The following is a 20,871-nucleotide window of genomic DNA, read 5'->3' as shown; positions in this document are numbered from 1 at the left end:
TTTATCCATTCTGTCAACCTCTGCCTTTTAATTGGAGAGTTTAATTTATTTACATTTAAAATAGTTACTGATAAGGAAAGACTTCTGCTGTTTTGGTATTTGTTTCTATGTGACTTTTTTTGGTAATTAATTTCTTCTATTACTGACTTCTTTTGTGTTTAATTGATTTTTGTAGGTTCATGTCTTTTATCAAATTTGAGACTTTTTTTTTTAATGTTGAGCCTTCTTTTAATTTATTTATTTTTTATTTTTGGCTGAGTTGGGTCTTCGTTTCTATGCAAGGGCTTTCTCTAGTTGTGGCAAGCGGGGGCCACTCTTCATCGTGGTGTGCGGGCCTCTCACTGTCACGGCCTCTCTTGTTGCAGAGCACAGGCTCCAGATGCACAGGCTCAGTAGTTGTGGCTCACGGGCCCAGTTGCTCCGCGGCATGTGGGATCTTCCCAGACCAGGGCTCGAACCCGTGTCCCCTGCATTAGCAGGCAGACTCTCAACCACTGCGCCACCAGGGAAGCCCAAATTTGAGACATTTTCATCATTATTTCTTCAAATATTCTTTCTGCGCCTTTCTTTCCCTACTTCTGGGACTCCTGTTTTGTATATATTGATTTACTTGATGTGCTCCACTGGTCTTTAAGGCTTGGTTATTTTTCTTCATTATTTTTTCTTTTTGCTACTCTGAATAACTTCAATGGACCTCTCTTCAAGTTTGCTGATTCTTTCTTCTGCCAGCTCAAATCTGCTGTGAAGGTCTTCTAGTGAAGTTTTCATTTCAGTTATTGTACTTTTAGCTTCAGAATATCTGTTTGATTCCTTTTTTATAATTTCTATCTCTTCATCAATATTCTCTATTTGGTGAAACATCATTCTTCTGGAGTGATGTCCATTGTTTCCTTTAGCTCTTCAATTTAAAATCTTTGTTTAGTAAGTCCAATATCTGTGTTTCCTCAGAGACCGATTGTGTTAATTTCTTTTTTTCTATGAAAGGACCATATTTTCTTGTTTCTTTGCATACCTTATAATTTTTTTGTTGTTGAAAAGCTAACATTTTGATATTACAGTGGACCCTTGAACAACATAGGTTTGAATTGCAGTTCTACTTATACATTTTTTCACTTTTAATACATACTACAATACAACATAATCCGTGGTGGTCTGCAAATATGGTACCATGGATATGGAGGGCTGACTGTAAAGTTATGCATGGATTTTGACTGCACAGAGGGTTGGCACTCCTAAACCCCACATTGTTTAAAGGTCAACTGTATAATGTGGTAACTTTGGAAATCACATTCTTGCCTTTCCTCAGGGTGTGTTGTTATTGCTTGATGTGGGTTGTAGTTGCTTGTATGTTTAGTGAGTTTTCTAAACTATTTGTTGAAGATTGTGTTGTCATCTGTAGTATAAAATCTCAATTCCTTTAGCTTGTAGGCAGTTAGTGGTTTGACAAATAATTTCTTTAATGCCTTAAGTCACCTTTTTCTTGGGGCTTCCCTGGTGGTGCAGTGGTTAAGAATCTGCCTGCTAATGCAAGGGACATGGGTTTGAGCCCTGGTCCAGGAAGATCCCACATGCCGCAGAGCAACTAAGCCCATGTGCCACAGCTACTGAGCCTGAGCTCTGGAGCCCGCGAGCCACAACTACTGAGCCCATGTGCCACAACTACTGAAGCCCATACACCTAGAGCCCATGCTCTACAACAAGAGAAGCCACCGCAATGAGAAGCCCGCGCACTGCAGTGAAGAGTAGGCCCTGCTCCCTGCAACTAGAGAAAGCCCATGTGCAGCAACAGAGACCCAACTCAGCCAAAAATAAATAAATAAATAAAAATTAAAAATTATATATATGAATAAAAAGTCACCTTTTTCTTGATTCAGCATACATTTGGTTGCTGTAAACCTTTGATTATTTTTGAGTATTTTCCAAAGTTAATTCTGACTTTTTTTTTTTTTTTTTTTGCATTTCTATGGGGGGACAGGTTCTTGGAGTTCCCTACTTTGACACTTTTGCAGACATCTCCCACCTGCTGGTATTTTTTATTAGGATTTATGAACGTGATATTTTTTCAACTTATTTAGGACTTTAAAATTTTCTTTCAGCAATGTCTTATAGTTTTCATCATACAGGTCTTGAAGATATTTTATTAAATTTGTCCCTGTTTTATGTTTTTAAGCTATATATGTATTTTTAAATTTTCTCCTTTTACTTGATCATGCTAGTATATAGAAATACAGTGGTTTTTTGTATGTTACCTTGAATCTTGAAAGCTTGCTGAATTCACTTATTCTAGTAATTTTTTGTAGATTCCTTAGGAATTCCTATATATACAGTTATGTTATATGTGAATAAAGACAGTTAACCCTTTTCATTCCAATAAATATGCCTTTTAGTTCTTTTTCTTGCCTCACTGCACTGGCTAGGACCTCTACTACAATACTGGATAGAACTGTTAAGAGTAGACATGTTTGCCTTATTCCTGACCTTAAGTGGAAAGCATTCACCCTTTCACCATTGAGTATGATGTTGACTATAGATTTTGTGTAGATGCTCATCCTTAGGTTGAAGAAGTCCCTTTCTATTCCTAGTTTACTGAGAATTTTCATCATGAATTGGTGCTGAATTTTGTCAGTGCTCTTCTGCCTCTACTGAGGTGATCAATATAGTTTTTCTTTTCTAGTCTTTTAAATATGGTGAATTAATTACATTGATTGATTCTCTAATATTAAGCCAATCTTGCATTCTCAGGATAAACCTCACTTGCTTATGATTTGTTATCCTCTTATACATTACAGGATTTAATTTGCTAAAATTCTGTTAATGACTTTTGCGTATATGTTTTTCAGGGCCTATAGCTTTTTTTTTCCTTCTGTTTTTTATTGTAATGTATTTGTCAGGTTTGGGTGTTAGGACAATATTGGTTTTATAAAATGGGTTGGGAAGTATTCTTTTCTACTTTCTGGAAGAGTTTTGTAGAATTAGTGTTATTTCTTCCATAAATATTTGGTAGAATTCACAATGAAACTATTTGAGCTTGGAATTTTTTATGGAAAGTCTTTTATTATTATAGTGATAAAATATACGTAACATAAAATTTACCATTTTAACCATTTTTAGGTGTACAGTTCAGTGGCATTAAGTATATTCATGTTGTGCAACCATTACCACCATCTCTCTCCAGACCTTTATAATCTTTCCAGACTGATTCTCTCTACCCCTTAAACAATAACACCCCCCGAACACCGCATCCCCATTCCCTGGTAACCACCATTCTATTTTCTTTCTCTATGAATTTGACTAATCTAGTTACCTCATATAAGTGGAATCGTACAGGGAATTCCCTGGCAGTCCAGTGGTTAGGACTCTGCGCCTTCACTGCTGAGGGTGTGGACTCAATCCCTGGTCAGGGAACTAAGATCCCGCAAGCCACACAGCACTGCCAAAAAAAAAAAAAAAAAAAGGTGGACTCATACAATATTTGTCTTTTTTGTGTTTGGCTTGTTTCACTTAGCATGTCATTAGGGTTCATCCATGATGTAGCATGTCAGAATCTCATTCCTTTTTAAGGCTAAATAATATTCTATTAAATGCATATACTGCATTTTGTTTATTATTTATCCATTGATAGACACTTGGGTTGTTTCCACCTTTTGTCTATTGTGAATAATGCTGCTATGAACATGGGTATACAAATATTTTGTCAAATCCTTGCTTTCAAATCTTTGGGGTATATACCCAGAATTGGAATTGCTGGATCATATGGCAATTCTATGTTTGACTTTTTGAGGAATTGTCATACTGTTTTCCACAGTGGCTGTCATTTTACATTCCAGCAGCAATGCACAAGGGTTGTGATTTCTCCACATTCTTACCAACACTTGCTATTTTCTATTTTTGATAATAGCCATTCTAATGGGTATGAAGTGGTATATCACTGTGATTTTAATTTACATTCCTCTAATGATTGGTGTACGGGAAGGTTTAAAACTCTGAATTCAATTTTTAAAATTTATATACAACTATACAGGTTATTTCTTCTTGAGTGAAATTTGGTAGGTTGTGTCTCTGAACGAATTTCTGTTTAATCTAATTGTTGAATTAATCACATAAAGTTGTTCAAAATATTGCCTTATTAATTTTTATGTCTGTAGGATCTGTAGCAATGTTGTCTCTTTCATTCCAGATATTGGTTATTCGTGTTTCTCTTGTTTTCTTCATGAATCCAGCTAGACATTTATCAATTTTATTGCTTTTTACAAAGAACAAGCTTTTGGTTTCATTGACTTTTTTCCAGTTCTTTATCTACTTTCTCTTTCATTGATTTATGCCTTTACCTTTGTTATCCTATTTCTTTTCCTTACTTTGGATTTAAAATGCATTTCTTTTTTAAGTTTCTTATTGTGGAAGAATCTTACAGTGGATCACCGGTTTTATACCTTTCTTCTTTTTAATATAAGCACTTCTACCACATTCTATTGCTCATTCAAACCATTCCTGACACAATGTAGAGGGAACTACACAAGGATGTGAATACCAGGGGGTGGGGATCAGTGGAGGCCATCTTGGAGACTCGCATCTCCAAGTTGATTCTGGGTTCTCTATTATTAGATTTAAAGGCATTACTGATCCTGTTTCTTGTGATTAAGAAGTGAGCATTGATAGTTCATGGTATGCAATAGCAAAACAGCTACTTAAATTATCACCTGTAGACACTATAGTTAAGTGCATGTAGAAGGCAAAGCTTTTGGTAACCAGGTAGTTGCTGCCATAAAACATGTTAGTGAAAGTCTGGGATATAATAGGGTTTATTGATTGTTGTTTCTAAGTGTGCTGGGTAACTTTGGGAAAGAAAATGGTTAGTTCAGGGCTTTGAATTCCCAACTCAAGATCCACCTAAAAAATCTAAAAGATTTTATGACTACCCTAAAAGAAGCCCTTATTACAATATTTCCTTGTTCTGCAATCATAATGCAATTTATTTTTTATTTCATTAATTAATTAATTTGTTTGTTTTATTTTTGGCTGTGTTGGGTCTTCGTTGCTGTGCACGGGCTTTCTCTAGTTGCGGTGAGCAGGGGCTATTCTTCTTTGCAGTGCTTGGGCTTCTCATCATCGTGGCTTCTCTTGTTGCAGAGCATGGGCTCTAGGCGCACGAGCTTCAGTAGTTGTGGCATGTGGGCTCGGTAGTTGTGGCTCATGCGTTCTAGAGCTCAGGCTCAGTAGTTGTGGCGCATGGGCTTAGTTGCTCCATGGCATGTGGGATCTTCCTGGATCAGGGATCAAACCCGTGTCTCCTGCATTGGCAAGCGGATTCCTAAGCACTGTGCCACCAGGGAAGTCAGACGTTTAAAGTTTTTATTACCTCTTTTGGTTTTTTTGCCGTACGCGGGCCTCTCACTGTTGTGGCCTCTCCTGCTGCGGAGTACAGGCTCCAGACGCGCAGGCTCAGCAGCCATGGCTCATGGGCCCAGCCTCTCCGCGGCATGTGGGATCTTCCCGGACCGGGGCACGAACCCGTGTCCCCTGCATCGGCAGGCGGACTCTCAACCACTGCGCCACCAGGGAAGCCCCAGTGATGTTCTTTTAAACTGAAAGAACATCCAGCTAGCCATCTTAAGAGAGTGAAGAGAAAATCAGAGCCATTACTGCAGATGTGACACAGTTGCTAAATATTTCAGGGCTTCTTTAAAAAATAGATAGATAGATAGATAGATAGATAGATAGATAGATAGGTAGGTAGAGTTTTCCTTCAAAGAAAAAAGGCCAACATAGTTGAGTGTGAGGACTCTATTTTACCTGTATGGGTACCCCCCTAAACCCTGCTCTTGTTTTTAAGCAGGATGGGAATATCTTACCCCAGCATCTTTAAATGTTCTCTTTATTTTCTTCTGAATAGCCTGTAATATTCCTTTGCCTTTACAATTTATATACTTAACTGATAGATGTCCAAAGATCTTTCTTTCTGAAACTATGATTGCCCTTTCTATGTTGATAAAACTCTTATTTCAGGAAATTTAAACTGCTTTCCATGACTGTGATACTTCTTTTAAGTCTATCAAAATCCCTTTCATTATTATTGAACTGTAGTAGCTGTGCTTCACTGATGAACAGGAACGTTTCTTTCTTTCTTTTATTGATAGAAACTGGTTGAGTAATTTATTAACACACCATTTTGCTGATGCTTTATATGTGAATGTGGACCATAAGAACAGTCCTTATAAAATCTGTTTTGCTCCTTTTTTCCTGCTCTTATAGAATAAAGATATTCAGCCTATAAAATTTCCAATTATACATCAGCAAGAAGTGAAGATTTATTTTCCCATCAGGCTTACACCCAACTTTCTGGCATTTCCTCATCATCCCATGGGAATGTTATATCGTTATAAAGTACAGGTATGATGTCTTATAATGAGAATTCACAAAGAAATGTCAGTTTCTCTGATAGCTTAATTTATTGAAGGTTAATGTTAAATCTTATTTCCCCCTAATCCTAGCAGTATAACTCAGTTTTGGGTGACAACCAAATCATGTTGTTGAATACTGTCATCCTAAGAATACTTGGTGTACTTTCCTTCTCTTCCATATATCCTTTCCTTGTGAGTTTTATAAAGTTTTGTCAAGCTCCCCTGTGCTCTTTTTTGACATTTTGTGATACTGCCATTACATAATCCCCCTTTAGTATTACCCTTCCCCATTTAGTTACTTTAATATAGCATCACAGTTTCTTAATGTTCCAGAAATAATTTATTGTATAGTTTTATTATTTCCTAAACTTTATTTCACCAGATTTTACATCTTCAGTTAAATTCCAATTTTCTTCCTATACTAATTAAATATAAGGGTGTATTTTTTTCATAGGTAGAGGGTGGCAGTGGCAATTTCACCTGGACCTCTTCTAATGAAACAGTGGCCATGGTAACCACTAAAGGAGTGGTGACGACAGCTGGTCAGGTCAGGGGGAACAGCACTGTTTTGGCCCGAGATGTACAAAATCCTTTTCGATATGGGGAAATTAAGGTAAGCACCTCTCCAAAAAACGTTCATATCTCCTCTGAGACATTACTGTCTAAATTTAAGTACAGTAACACGTTAAAATTTTTTTTTTCTTTTTCAAGTTGGCTGTTTTAAAATGATCCTCAGGACTTCCCTAGTGGTCCAGTGGTTAAGACTCTGCGCTTCCAAGGCAGGGGGCATGGGTTTGATCCCTAGTCAGGGAACTAAGATCCCCTGCTGTCAACAATGGGAAGCCAACACAGATTTTTCCTAAAGTCAATAATATGGTAAACACAAAGAAAGAAAACTACAGGCCAATATCACTGATGAACATAGATGCAAAAATCCTCAACAAAATACTAGCAAACAGAATCCAACAGCACATTAAAAGGATCATACACCATGATCAAGTGGGGTTTATTCCAGGAATGCAAGGATTCTTCAATACATGCAAATCAATCAACGTGATACACCATATTAACAAATTGAAGGAGAAAAAGCATATGATCATATCTACAGATGCAGAGAAAGCTTTTGACAAAATTCAACACCCATTTATGATAAAAACCCTGCAGAAAGTAGGCATAGAGGGAACTTTCCTCAACATAATAAAAGGCCATATATGACAAACCCACAGCCAACATCATCCTCAATGGTGAAAAACTGAAACCATTTCCACTAAGATCAGGAACAAGACAAGGTTGCCCACTCTCACCACTCTTATTCAAAAGTTTTGGAAGTTCTAGCCACAGCAATCAGAGAAGAAAAAGAAATAAAAGGAATCCAAATCAGAAAAGAAGAAGTAAAACTGTCACTGTTTGCAGATGACATTATACTAGACATAGAGAATCCTAAAGATGCTACCAGGAAACTACTAGAGCTAATCAATGAATTTGGTAAAGTAGCAGGATACAAAATTAATGCACAGAAATCTCTGGCATTCTTATACACTAATGGTGAAAAATCTGAAAGTGAAATTAAGAAAACACTCCCATTTACCACTGCAACAAAAAATAAAATATCTAGGAATAAACCTACCTAAGGAGACAAAAGACCTGTATGCAGAAAATTATAAGACACTGATGAAAGAAATTAAAGATTATACAAATAGATGGAGAGATATACCATGTTCTTGGATTGGAAGAATCAACATTGTGAAAAAGACTCTACTACCCAAAGCAATCTACAGATTCAATGCAATCCCTATCAAACTACCACTGGCATTTTTTACAGAATTAGAACAAAAAATTTCACAATTTTTATGGAAACACAAAAGACCCCGAATAGCCAAAGCAATCTTGAGAACGAAAAATGGAGCTAGTGGAATCAGGCTCCCTGACTTCAGACTATACTACAAAGCTACAGTAATCAAGACAGTATGGTACTGGCACAAAAACAGAAAGATAGATCAATAGAACAGGATAGAAAGCCCAGAGATAAACCCATGCACATATGGTCACCTTATTTTTGATAAAGGAGGCAAGAATATACAGTGGAGGGCTTCCCTGGTGGCGCAGTGGTTGAGAGTCTGCCTGCCGATGCAGGGGATGCGGGTTCGTGCCCCGGTCCGGGAAGATCCCACATGCCGTGGAGCAGCTGGGCCCGTGAGCCATGGCCGCTGGGCCTGCGCATCCGGAGCCTGTGCTCTGCAGCAGGAGAGGCCACAACAGTGAGAGGCCCGTGTAGCGCAAACCCCCCCCCCAAAAAAAAAAAACCAAAAAAGAATATACAGTGGAGAAAAGACAGCCTCTTCAATAAGTGGTGCTGGGAAAACTGGACAGGTACATGTAAAATATGAAATTAGAACACTCCCTAACACCATACACAAAAATAAACTCAAAATGGATTAAAGACCTAAATGTAAGGCCAGACAGTATCAAACTCTTAGAGGAAAACATAGGCAGAACATTCTATAACATAAATCACAGCAAGATCCTTTTTGACCCACCTCCTAGAGGAATGGAAATAAAAACAAAAATAAACAAATGGGACCTAATGAAACTTCAAAGCTTTTGCACAGCAAAGGAAACCATAAACAAGACCAAAAGACAACCCTCAGAATGGGAGAAAATATTTGCAAATGAAGCAACTGACAAAGGATTAATCGCCAAAATTTACAAGCAGCTCATGCAGCTCAATAACAAAAAAACAAACAACCCAATCCAAAAATGGGCAGAAGACCTAAATAGACATTTCTCCAAAGAAGATATACAGATTGTCAACAAACACATGAAAGAATGCTCAACATCATTAATCATTAGAGAAATGCAAATCAAAACTACAATGAGATATCATCTCACACCAGTCAGAATGGCCATCATCAAAAAATCTAGAAACAGTAAATGCTGGAGAGGGTGTGGAGAAAAGGTAATGCTCTTGCACTGTTGGTGGGAATGTAAATTGATACAGCCACTATGGAGAACAGTATGGAGGTTCCTTAAAAAACTAAAAATAGGGGGCTTCCCTGGTGGCGCAGTGGTTGGGAGTCCGCCTGCCGATGCGGGGGACATGGGTTTGTGCCCCGGTCTGGGAGGATCCCACATGCCACAGAGCGGCTGGGCCCGTGAGCCATGGCCGCTGAGCCTGTGGGTCCGGAGCCTGTGCTCCGCAACGGGAGAGGCCACAACAGTGAGAGGCCCGCGTACCGCAAAACAAAACAAAACAAAACAAAAAAAAGAGTCATGTACCAAAATGTTCACTGCAGCTCTGTTTACAATATCCAGGATATGGAAACAACCTAAGTGTCCATCGACAGATGAATGGATAAAGAAGATGTGGCACATATATACAATGGAATATTACTCAGCCATAAAAAGAAACGAAATTGAGTTATTTGTAGTGAGGTGGATGGACCTGGAGTCTGTCATACAGAGTGAAGTAAATCAGAAGGAGAAAAACAAATACCGTATGCTAACACATATATATGGAATCTAAGAAAAAAAATGTCATGAAGAGCCTAGGGGTAGGACGGGAATAAAGACACAGACCTACTAAAGCATGGACTTGAGGATATGGGGAGGGGGAAGGGTAAGCTGTGACAAAGTGAGAGAGTGGCATGGACATATATATGCTACCAAATGTAGGGTGGATAGCTAGTAGGAAGCAGCCACATGGCACAGGGAGATCAGCTATGTGGTTTGTGACCACCTAGAGGGTTGGGATAGGGAGGGTGGGAGGGAGGGAGACGCAAGAGGGAAGAGATACGGGAACATATGTATATGTATAACTGATTCACTTTGTTGTAAAGCAGAAACTAACACACCATTGTAAAGCAATTATACTCCAATAAAGATGTTAAAAAAATATAATAATAATATGGTAAAGCCTGTGTTTAGAAAGATATCTAATTATTTTTATAGTCAGACAACAACAACTACAATATATTTTTTTAAGAGGAATGAAAGATAGTTTCTGGAGCTTTATACTAGTAGACTAGAATAGAATGAAAGAAGAAAGTGAAGGCAAAGTATCCAGTTAAGCCTAAACTAACAGAATGGTATTGAGAATAAAGAAAAGAGGACAAATTCAGGGTTATTTTAGAGGTAGATTAATCAGATTTGATGCGTAGTGGGGTGGGAAAAAGTGAAAGATTAAGCTTTGGCAGCTTGGTGGATAGAAAACACAAGAAAAGGGGAGTTCCTTGGTGGTCTAGTAGTTAGGATTCGGCGCTTTCACTTCCGTGGCCTGGGTTCAATCCCTTTTCGGGGAACTGAGATCCCACAAGCCATGTGGCACAGTGCCCCCCTACCCTCGCCAAAAAAAAAACAAGAAAAGGAAAAAGAATAAGAGGAAGATAATGAATTCAGTTTTGGATACATTTAATGTGGGACTACCCTGGTGGTCCAATGGTTAAGACTCTGCTCTTCCACTGGGGCACAGGTTCGATCCTTGGTTGGGGAGCTAAGATCCTGCATGCCTCGTGCACTGCCAAAACAAAAAAAACCCAAACGGGCTTCCCTGGTGGCGCAGTGGTTGAGAGTCGCCTGCCAATGCAGGGGACACGGGTTCGTGCCCCGGTCCGGGAAGATCCCACATGCGGCGGAGCTGCTGGGCCCATGAGCCATGGCCGCTGAGCCTGTGCGTCCGGAGCCTATGCTCCGCAACGGGAGAGGCCACAACAGTGAGAGGCCCGCGTACCACAAAAAAAAGAAATGCTTTCTTTTATTCTAAGACTTTCCTAACATAATTTTCTTGAAAGATTAATTTTATTCCCCTCCAGATATGTGTTCTGAAACTGAACAAAATGAAAATGTTACCATTTCATGCTGATGTAGAGATTGGCCAGATTATAGAAATCCCCATTGCCATGTATCATGTAAATAAGGAAACCAAAGAGGCCATCGCGTTCACAGACTGCTCTCATTTATCCTTGGATTTGAACATGGATAAGCAAGGAGTCTTCACTCTTCTCAAAGAAGGTAAGAGTAGGCTTTTTATTTTTTCCTTTCTTTGTCTTTGAATTAAAGGACCAATCAACAATTCAGAAACTATGAATTACAGTCTAAATTCACACATTGGGGATTCCCTAGTGGTCCAGTGGTAGGGACACTGGGCTTTCACTGCCAAGGGCCCGGTTTCAGTCCCTGGTCGGGGAACTAAGATCCCACGAACCGCGCGGTGTGGCCAAAAAAATTAAAAATTAAATTTAGATATTACCTTTCTTTATAATACTTTTATTTATTCTGTCAACTGCCTGTATTAGGTGTTACAATATGATGTAGAAACAAAGGCACAAAAATTGAATAACATGTCCAGGGTTCATTGTGGCCAGACAATATCAGTTTTTAGTCATATTAAAGGCTTCTCTTTCCAGCCTCAAGCTCTTCTTTCTTTCTTTCTTTCGTTCTTTCTTTCTTTAATATATGTACTACACCTCTTTCTAAGAGGACTGTATTGCCATTTAATGTCTGTATATATTAAATTTATTCTGAAAAAGAAAATACCTTTTTAATAAGAAAAGAATATGAATAAACTATCCATATGGATCAATATCATTTACCGTTATGGAACTTCATATTTTATCCTGATCACCACTGTTTTTTCATCAATAATAATGACAGTAGTACCATCTAACATTTGTTTAGCATTTCTATTTCATAGGCTCTGTTCTGAATACTTTTCATATACTAACTCATTTAATTCTCACAATACATCTATAAGGTTGATATCAACTTGGACTTCTCTTTTGCCCTTGTTAATTATACTATACAATATCTCTCACCTCTCCTCTGTTCTTAGGCTGTCTCTCCCCATTTTTAGGCCCTCATTATCTCTCACTGAGAATTTAACGACATCCTCCTAACTGTTCTTGCCTTTGATAATCATGGCTACCAGATAGACCTTCATGAAGCTCAATTTCAAAATTAATTTTCCTGCTCAAAAATTTTGAGAGGTGGACTTCCCTGGTGGCGCGCTGGTTAAGAATCTGCCTGCCAATGCAGGGGACACGGGTTCGAGCCCTGGTCCGGGAAGATCCCACATGCCGTGGAGCAAGTAAGCCTGTGTGCCACAACTACTGAGCCTGCGCTCTAGAGCCCGCAAGCCACAACTACTGAGCCCACATGCCACAACTACTGAAGCCTGCGCACCTAGAGCCTGTGCTCCGCAACAAGAGAAGCAACCACAATGAGAAGCCCCCGCACCGCAACGAAGAGTAGCCCCTGCTCGCCACAACTAGAGAAAGCCCGTGCACAGCAACAAAGACCCAAAACAGCCAAAAATAAAAATTAATTAATTATTTAAAAAGTATACAATTCAATTAAAAAAAAAAATTTGAGAGGCTTCTCCCTGCCCGTGGACAACAGCCAAAATCCTTTTAGTTTAGTATTAAAGGCCCTCTACAGTGTAACCCAACCTACTTTTTGGAGCTTCATGCTTTGGCTTCATGTATGGCTCTAGCTAAACTAACTACTTTAGTTAAAATTTCCCATAAATCTCTTTCATATACTCATTTGTATCTCATTTATATTTCTATCTTTGTTCATTTATTTGTCAGCTTAAGATACTCTCTTCTGCATATCTAAACCTTTCTTGATCTCTCCAGCTAAAAGTAATCATTCTGTTTTCTAGACTTCTATAATGCTTATCATTTTCTACTAATAGTTTAATTTATGTAAATGTTCACCCTCCCCTTCTAAACTATATATGCCTTGAGGTCAGGATCTTTGCTCATATTTGTATCCTCACCATACATAGAACTGTGTCTTACATGATATATATCTGTTAATAGAAGGAACATTATTTTATATCAACTTAATATAAATAATTGGGGTCTAGTAGTGTGTGAGATTAAGAATTTTTTAAAATATTAAAATTCTTGTATTTCTATAGACTGATTTCCTTGAGGACCGATGGCTTATTACCCTACTGAAGTCAAGGTTTTTGATTTGCAGGTGTTCAAAGACCAGGACCAACACACTGTTCCAGTGTACATATAGCAGCCAAATCTCTGGGCCATACTTTGGTAACAGTTAGTGTGACTGAATATGAAGAGTATTTGGAGAGCAGTGCCACATTTGCTGCTTATGAACCCCTAAAGGTGAGATATTTCACGCTAAAGAACTGCCATATCTTTTCATGGACCCCACCATGTCCACTTGGGGGCTTCCTACCTATCTGTGATCTCTATTAAAGATCAGTGATATTTATGTTCTCTTTACTTACCACTCTCTTGTTTTTAGACCCACAACTCCCTCATCAAATCTGAGTATCAGGGAGTTTATGCTATCATGTTTCAGCCACAGGAATATTTATAAGTTGTATCAGCAAGTTTTATTATTTATTTATTTATTTATTTGGGGGTGGGGCTGTGTTGGCTCTTAGTTGTGGTACATGGGCTCTTTGTTGCAGTGTACAGGCTTCTCTCTAGTTGTGGCGGGTGGCACGCGCGGGTTTAATTGCGCCGCGGCATGTGGGATCTTAGTTCCCCAAACAGGGATCAAACCCGTGTCCCCTGCATTGGAAGGCGGATTCTTTTTTTTTTTTTTAAATAAATTTATTTATTTATTTTTGGCTGCCTTGGGTCTTTGTTGCTGTGTGCGGGCTTTCTCTAGTTGTGGTGAGTGGGGGCTACTCTTCATTGTGGTGCGCGGGCTTCTCATCGTGGTGGCTTCTGTTATTGCAGAGAACGGGCTCTGGGGCGCACGGGCTTCAGTAGTTGTGGCACGCGGGCTCAGCAGTTGTGACTCTTGGGCTCTAGAGCTCAGGCTCAGTAGTTGCGGCATGTGGAATCTAGTTCCCTGACCAGGGATCAAACCCGGGCCCCCTGCATTGGGAACGCGGAGTCTTAGCCACTGGACCACCAGGGAAGTCTCTTAAGGGACTGTTTGAATTTTCACATATGTACGTATCTTTGTAACACCACCTGGAAGAAGATACAGAATATTAGTATACTCTCTTTTGAAGAACTCTGAAAGAAAACCTTCCACCCTAGGGAGGGAAGTCAATCATCTTTTACCCTTTATACTTACAAATTTTCAGCACAACAGTCATCATTTTGGCCCCCAAGGATTGGTCCATTATAATTGGGATATTACGACAGGTGGCAGTTCAAAATAAAAGTAGATAGGGACTTCCCTGGTGGTCCAGTGGGTAGGACTCCATGCTCCCAATGCAGGGGGCCCAGATTCAATCCCTGGTCTGGGAACTAGATCCCCACATGCATGCCATAACTAAGAAGTCCACATGCTGCAACTGAAGATCCCGCACGCCGCAACGAAGATCCTGCGTGCTGCAACTAAGAGCAGCCTAAATAAGTAAATAAATAATTTTAAAAATAAAAAGATAAAAGTAGATAGAGGGGTTCCCTGGTGGCGCAGTGGTTGAGAGTCCGCCTGCTGATGCAGGGGACACGGGTTCGTGCCCTGGTCCGGGAAGATCCCACATGCCGGGGAGCGGCTAGGCCTGTGAGCCATGGCCGCTGAGCCTGTGCGTCCGGAGCCTGTGCTCCGGAACAGGAGAGGCCACAACAGTGAGAGGCCCGCGTACCGCAAAAAAAAAAAAAAAAAAAAAAGTAGATAGAGCCTGGCATACTTTCTATATATTTGAGTCCTTCAGGAGCTAAAATTGATGTCTAGGGGCTTCCCTGGTGGCACAGTGGTTAAGAATCCACCTGCTGATGCAGGGGACACGGGTTTGAGCCCTGGTCCGGGAAGATCCCACATGCCGCAGAGCAACTAAGCCTGTGAGCCACAAGTGTTGAGCCTGCGCTCTATAGCCTGTGAGCCACAACTACTGAAGCCCGCGCGCCTAGAGCCTGTTCTCGTCAACAAGAGAAGCCACCGCAATGAGAAGCCCGCGCACCGCAACGAAGAGTAGCCCCCACTCGCCGCAACCAGAGAAAAGCCCGCACGCAGCAACGAAGACCCAACCCAGCCAAAAATAATAGAAAGTAAAATAAAATTTTAAAAATAAACAACAAAAAAAATTGATGTCTACAAGTTCTTGCTGATACATATTGACAAATACTGACTCAGTGCCTCTTAGGATGAGGAGGCATCCACAGGGAAAAAGTTGTCAATGAAAGAAGCAAGGTAAGCTATTAATATTAAAAAGATAACTTGTTCATTAATATTTGCATTTTGGGCTTCCCTGGTGGCGCAGTGGTTGAGAGTCCACCTGCCGATACAGGGGACACGGGTTTGTGCCCCGGTCCGGGAAGATCCCACGCGCCACGGAGCGGCTGGGCCTGTGAGCCGTGAACGTTGGGCCTGCGCGTCCGGAGCCTGTGCTCTGCAACGGGAGAGGCCACAGCAGTGAGAGGCCTGCGTACCGAAAAAAAAAAAAAAAAAAAATATATATATATATATATATATATATATATATATTTGCATTTTAAGTTGGCCTCATTGTACATTGTGCAGCCTAAGTATTAAACATATGGTTTGAGCATATTTCACTCATTCTCTTAGTGGATGAATCATCCTACTTGCCTAATTAAGTGAAAGTGCTAGGCTGCAACCCCTGGTCATTTCATGAGGTTTTTTCTTAGTTTTATCATTATCCTTACCCTAATTTTATATTTATTGAATGTCCCACAAATCAGATCTCCCCTGAATGAAAACTATCCTTAAAGGAAAGGAAGTAAGATGATGATTTTCTTTTTCTACCTAGTACTTTGGTCATGTATCTTTTTCTTTAGCTGCTGAAAAATATATGTATGTTTTACTTTTGCTATCAATCTTATGTTTCGGTACATGGTATATAGTTCTCAATTTGTCCTTTTATACATCATTTCAATTCAGTTGATCTGATTAATTTTGGACTATATACATCTAGGAAAAAGGAATAACTCCAGTTTTGCTTTCTCAGAAAGCCTTCCATGAAGCCTCTGACTAGTTTAATTTCTTCTATTTGAGGCTTGTTTGGCACTCTGTACTGTGCTTTTTTGTAACACTCATTATATTCTTTACCTACTTCAAATCTGTCTTTTCCAGACTATTAGCTCCACTGTGAGGCAGGACCTTATTTTGGCTTTCTATTACTGTATCACCAGTGGGCCATCAATGAATATTTGTTAAATTGAATTATATATACATTTTTAAGAGAATACTGCCATTAGACATAGGAATGTTTAATGTTAATAGTATTCAATATTAAATGTGATTGACTAGTTCAGGAAAGAAATATTAAAACATGGTTTGCTTACATTTTCAGAACGATTGCTTCAACTCTATACTTCATTTTGTCACTTAGTCACTGTTGTAGACACTGTGTACCATACAAAAAAACCCCTACACTTTGAGAATACTTCATTCCCCAAAAACCAGTTTCCTCATCTATAAGTAGGATACAACTCCTCTGTTTACTGGAGTGAATAATACCTGTCTTGACTACCTCTTAGGTGAGAGTTCTTTGAGAAACAAATGAACTGTATAGATGTATTATTTTCATATTTTTAGGGCAGGAGTTCTTTGATACTTTAGTAAAATATCCATTTAAAATTCTTATGTAATATGGTGACAGATGGTACCTAGACTTATTGTGGTGACCATTTTGTAGTGTATAAAAATATCAAATCATTATGTTACACACCTGAGACAAGTGTAATATTATATGCCAGTTATACTTCAATTTTTTAAAAAAGAGAAAAATGAAAAATGTTTATGCACTTATTTATCAATACTTTTTATGTGCACAGCATTGTACTAAATCCCACTGAGGAAGAGAGATTCTTTCAAAAATTTGGGGTATAAGATACTCTTTTCTCTTAAGAAGTTTACATAACTAGACAGTGTAACAAGAATTATTAGATGTATATATATGAATATGTGACATATTTAAATAGCATTAGGGGATAAACAAGTATACAAATTAATGGTAGAGATAATTACTATAAGAGCTTAGAGGATGCAGACGTGGTTGTGGTCTGGAATGATTAGACATAAATTAATGGATTCTCTTGACACATGAGTTAGGCTGAATGATAGGTGGGATCTAAATTAGTACAGAGGTTGAGAAGCATTCCAAGTAAGAGACATAACATATGTTTCCTAATTTGGGAATTAAGTCTAATGTCATTTACATTATAGTTATATAACCAGTTTTTCACTTTAGAAAACTGTTGAATTCTCTAACTAATCAGGGGTTAATTTCTTTAAATGTCATCAGGCTCTAAACCCTGTGGAAGTGGCACTGGTGACATGGCACTCTGTAAAGGAAATGATATTTGAAGGGGGCCCTCGTCCATGGATCTTGGAGCCCTCACGATTCTTTTTGGAGCTGAGCATGGAGAAGACAGAGAAAATTAGAATAACACAAGTCCGGCTGCCAGCTCAGAGAAAACAGAATCAGTACATCTATCGAGTCCTGTGCCTGGATTTAGGGGAACAAGTACGGAAATGATCTTTTTCTAACATTTCTTTTAGCAATAATACTCCAAATCTTTTGTACTTCTAGCCATTCCTTTTCAGATTCTAATGGATTTAGTTTATGTACTAGATGGGAAAATTCTAATTATTGATTAAAAGATCTTTTTTTTTTAAAGCTTACTATTCTTTAAATGTACACCAAAGGTTTTGGTTTACTCATCTGAGAATTCTAACAGTTCACCAACCAAATGGTTCAAGATTTTTTTGTAGTAGGGGGCTTATTTCAATCATTTTATCACTATAATTCATTTCCTGTTGCCTAGACTAGAGGATATATAGTTTTCCACCTCCAAAGAATGTGAGGAAGGGAAATTTAAAGTGTCATCTATGGTTATCAATTTTGAAGAATGAGTTAGATCTGTGTTGATAAGAGTAATTAGTATATTGCGCTTTATCAGTTTAATTAGTTTTGATTATTTTTAGAGGTAGTGATGGCTTTATCCATAGCTGCACCCTGCTTCTACCAAAACCAGTAGCAAAGGTTTTCAGTTTGACCAGGATTGAGAATTTAAAGTATGACTATGAGGCATAGCCCAGCTAACCAGCCCCCAGGGAATTCATGTATGATTTTAACTTAATAAGAACTGTGCTGTAATCAATTGAGCTTCATTTTAATATCTCTAGTGTACTGTATTGTATATATGACTAGCTATCAGTGATTTCAATCCTAATTACCCCCTTTTGAAGCTCTCTAGCTTCTTTTTGTTTTCACATTGTTATTCATTAGTATTTCCACCAGAAATGAGTTGAAACACAAATTAGTTTTTCCACTTTTTGCCAACTGGTAACAAAAGATTTGGTGGAGGAAAAGACTGAAGTAATTGGTCAGTTAGATTTTTTTAATGTTCCCTTTGTTTCTATGATACCCTTGTTTCTCTTAGCACAGATAATTAAGAACTATAGTGTCTTTAAGGGATTTGCCTGATTATAATGTCCAAAGGGACTCTATACTGGAATTTGAATAATTCGAACACGTTTAGATTGGCACAACTGACATCAAGTGTCTACCCACAATTATCTCTTGCCCTTGTGTTTTCTTAAAGATTCTGACATTCCAAATTGGAAATCATCCAGGTGTCCTGAACCCTAGTCCAGCTGTAGAAGTTGTGCAGGTACGCTTCATATGTGCCCACCCTGCCAGCATATCAGTAACTCCGGTATATAAGGTGCCAGCTGGTGCCCAGCCATGTCCTCTGCCACAGCATAACAAACAACTGGTGAGTACAGTGTCTCCAACTAATTTACATTTTCTCTAACCTGCTTTAAGATAAATGGTCTGAAATGTAGCTTTTGTCTTATTGAAGTTAAGGAAACTCTTTTATTTGTTATCCAATCTCTGATAGTGTCTGAGAAGTGGTGATTCAATTAGGTTAGAGTTGGCTATACTTAGTGACACTTAGTGACTTTGCTTGTTGTACTTAGGTACATAGTCAGCTTGTAACTATGACAATAGGCAATTGAGAACTCTCTAAATAACGTCCAAATTGGTTTGCTAGTATCCTTCCCTACTAAATCTTTTATTAGCATTATTAGTAACTTATAGGATTTACCTCTACTCCAAACCCATATGAAGAATAATGATAAGCAATAGCATAGCTAGAAGGTAGGCAACAGGAAATGAGGAATAAATGAGTTATCTAACCTAGAAACTAGAACATCAGACTATACACTAAATGAGGTTAACTATGATTCCAAGCATGGGAAAATAGAAGTCATTTCTTAGCCTTTGCAGAATAGAACAATCCATTAATTATTCCCATTTTACAGATGAAGAAACTGAGGATCCTAGAAGTTGAGTAATTTTCCCAAGGTCATAAAGCTAGAAAGTAGCATTTTCCATCTGACTCCAAAGCACACATTATTAACTTCCTTGCTATACTGCCTTTTTATTATAAAAGAACTTATGAGATGTTGCAGTTTAGGAACTCATTTTTTTTTCAGAACCAAATTCAACATTAAATACTGTTATTTGAACTTTATAAATTATTCACTTTTTAAAAAAGCACTTAGATGGAGCAGAATAGAAGTTATCTCTATAATGGCATTGTCATTCAATATCTTTTTTTCCATTTGAAATAATTTAAGTTTCTAGGAAAAGTACAACTTTTTTCCTGGAACCATTTAAGAGTAAGTTACAAACATGATCCTCCATACTTTAGCATTTATTTCTTTTTTTGTATTTGAGTATAATTCACATACCATAAAATTCACCTGTTTAAAAGTGTACAAGTAATATTGTTAACTAAGCTCTACTTCAATTTTAAAAAGTGTGCAAATCAGAGCTGTGCAACCATCACCACCATCTACCTTCAGAACATCTTCATTTCCCCAAAAAGAAACACCACACCCATTAGCAGTCACTTCCCACTTCCCCCTCCCCTAAGTCCCTGAAAACCACTAATATACTTTCTTTCTCTATAGATTTGCCTATTCTGGACACTTCATATAAATGGAATCATACAATATATGGTGTTTACATGTAGCTTCTCGCATTTAGCATGTTTTTAAGATTCATCCAGGTTGTAGAATGAATCACTACTGCATTATTTTTTTAAGGCTGAGTTCTGTTATATAGATATACTACATTTTATTCGTCCATTTGTCAGTTGATAGATATATGGGTGGTTCCCATTTTTTGGCTCTTATGAATAATGCTACAATGAACATTCATGCACAAATTTCTGTGTGAATATATTTTCAGCTCTCTTGAGTATATATTTAGGAGTGGAAGTGCTGGGTCATATGGTAACTCTATGTTTAGCCTTTTGAAGAACTTCCAGCTGTTTTCCAAAATGGCTACCTCATTTTACATTTCCGTTACCAACGTATGAGAATTCCAATTTCTCCACATTTGCCAATACTTGTTAATGTTTGTCATTTTGATTATGTCCTTCCTAATGTGTGAGAAGTGGTATGTTATAGTGGTTTTGATTTACATTTCTCAATGACTTATGACATTGTGCACCTTTCCATGTGCTTATTGGCCAGTTGTATATCTTCTTTGGAGAATGTCTAT

General features: G+C 38.4%; 1 protein-coding gene across 1 annotated transcript in view; it reads left to right on the top strand.

Moving 5' to 3' along the window:
- The window catches only part of NUP210L (nucleoporin 210 like), an 85,179-nt gene that overhangs the window by 25,564 nt on the left and 38,744 nt on the right, over positions 1-20,871 (top strand). The window contains exons 11-16 of the mRNA XM_067727910.1: positions 6,250-6,387; positions 6,853-7,011; positions 11,207-11,405; positions 13,380-13,525; positions 17,596-17,817; positions 18,899-19,072. Of these exons, the coding sequence (XP_067584011.1) occupies positions 6,250-6,387; positions 6,853-7,011; positions 11,207-11,405; positions 13,380-13,525; positions 17,596-17,817; positions 18,899-19,072 (1,038 nt within the window). The remainder of the gene's footprint in view (positions 1-6,249; positions 6,388-6,852; positions 7,012-11,206; positions 11,406-13,379; positions 13,526-17,595; positions 17,818-18,898; positions 19,073-20,871) is intronic.

Source organism: Pseudorca crassidens, chromosome 2 (assembly GCF_039906515.1).
Source record: "Pseudorca crassidens isolate mPseCra1 chromosome 2, mPseCra1.hap1, whole genome shotgun sequence".
NCBI classification, from domain to species: domain Eukaryota; kingdom Metazoa; phylum Chordata; class Mammalia; order Artiodactyla; family Delphinidae; genus Pseudorca; species Pseudorca crassidens.
Note: the sequence above shows the minus strand (reverse complement) of the source record. Positions and strands in the feature narration are given on the sequence as shown.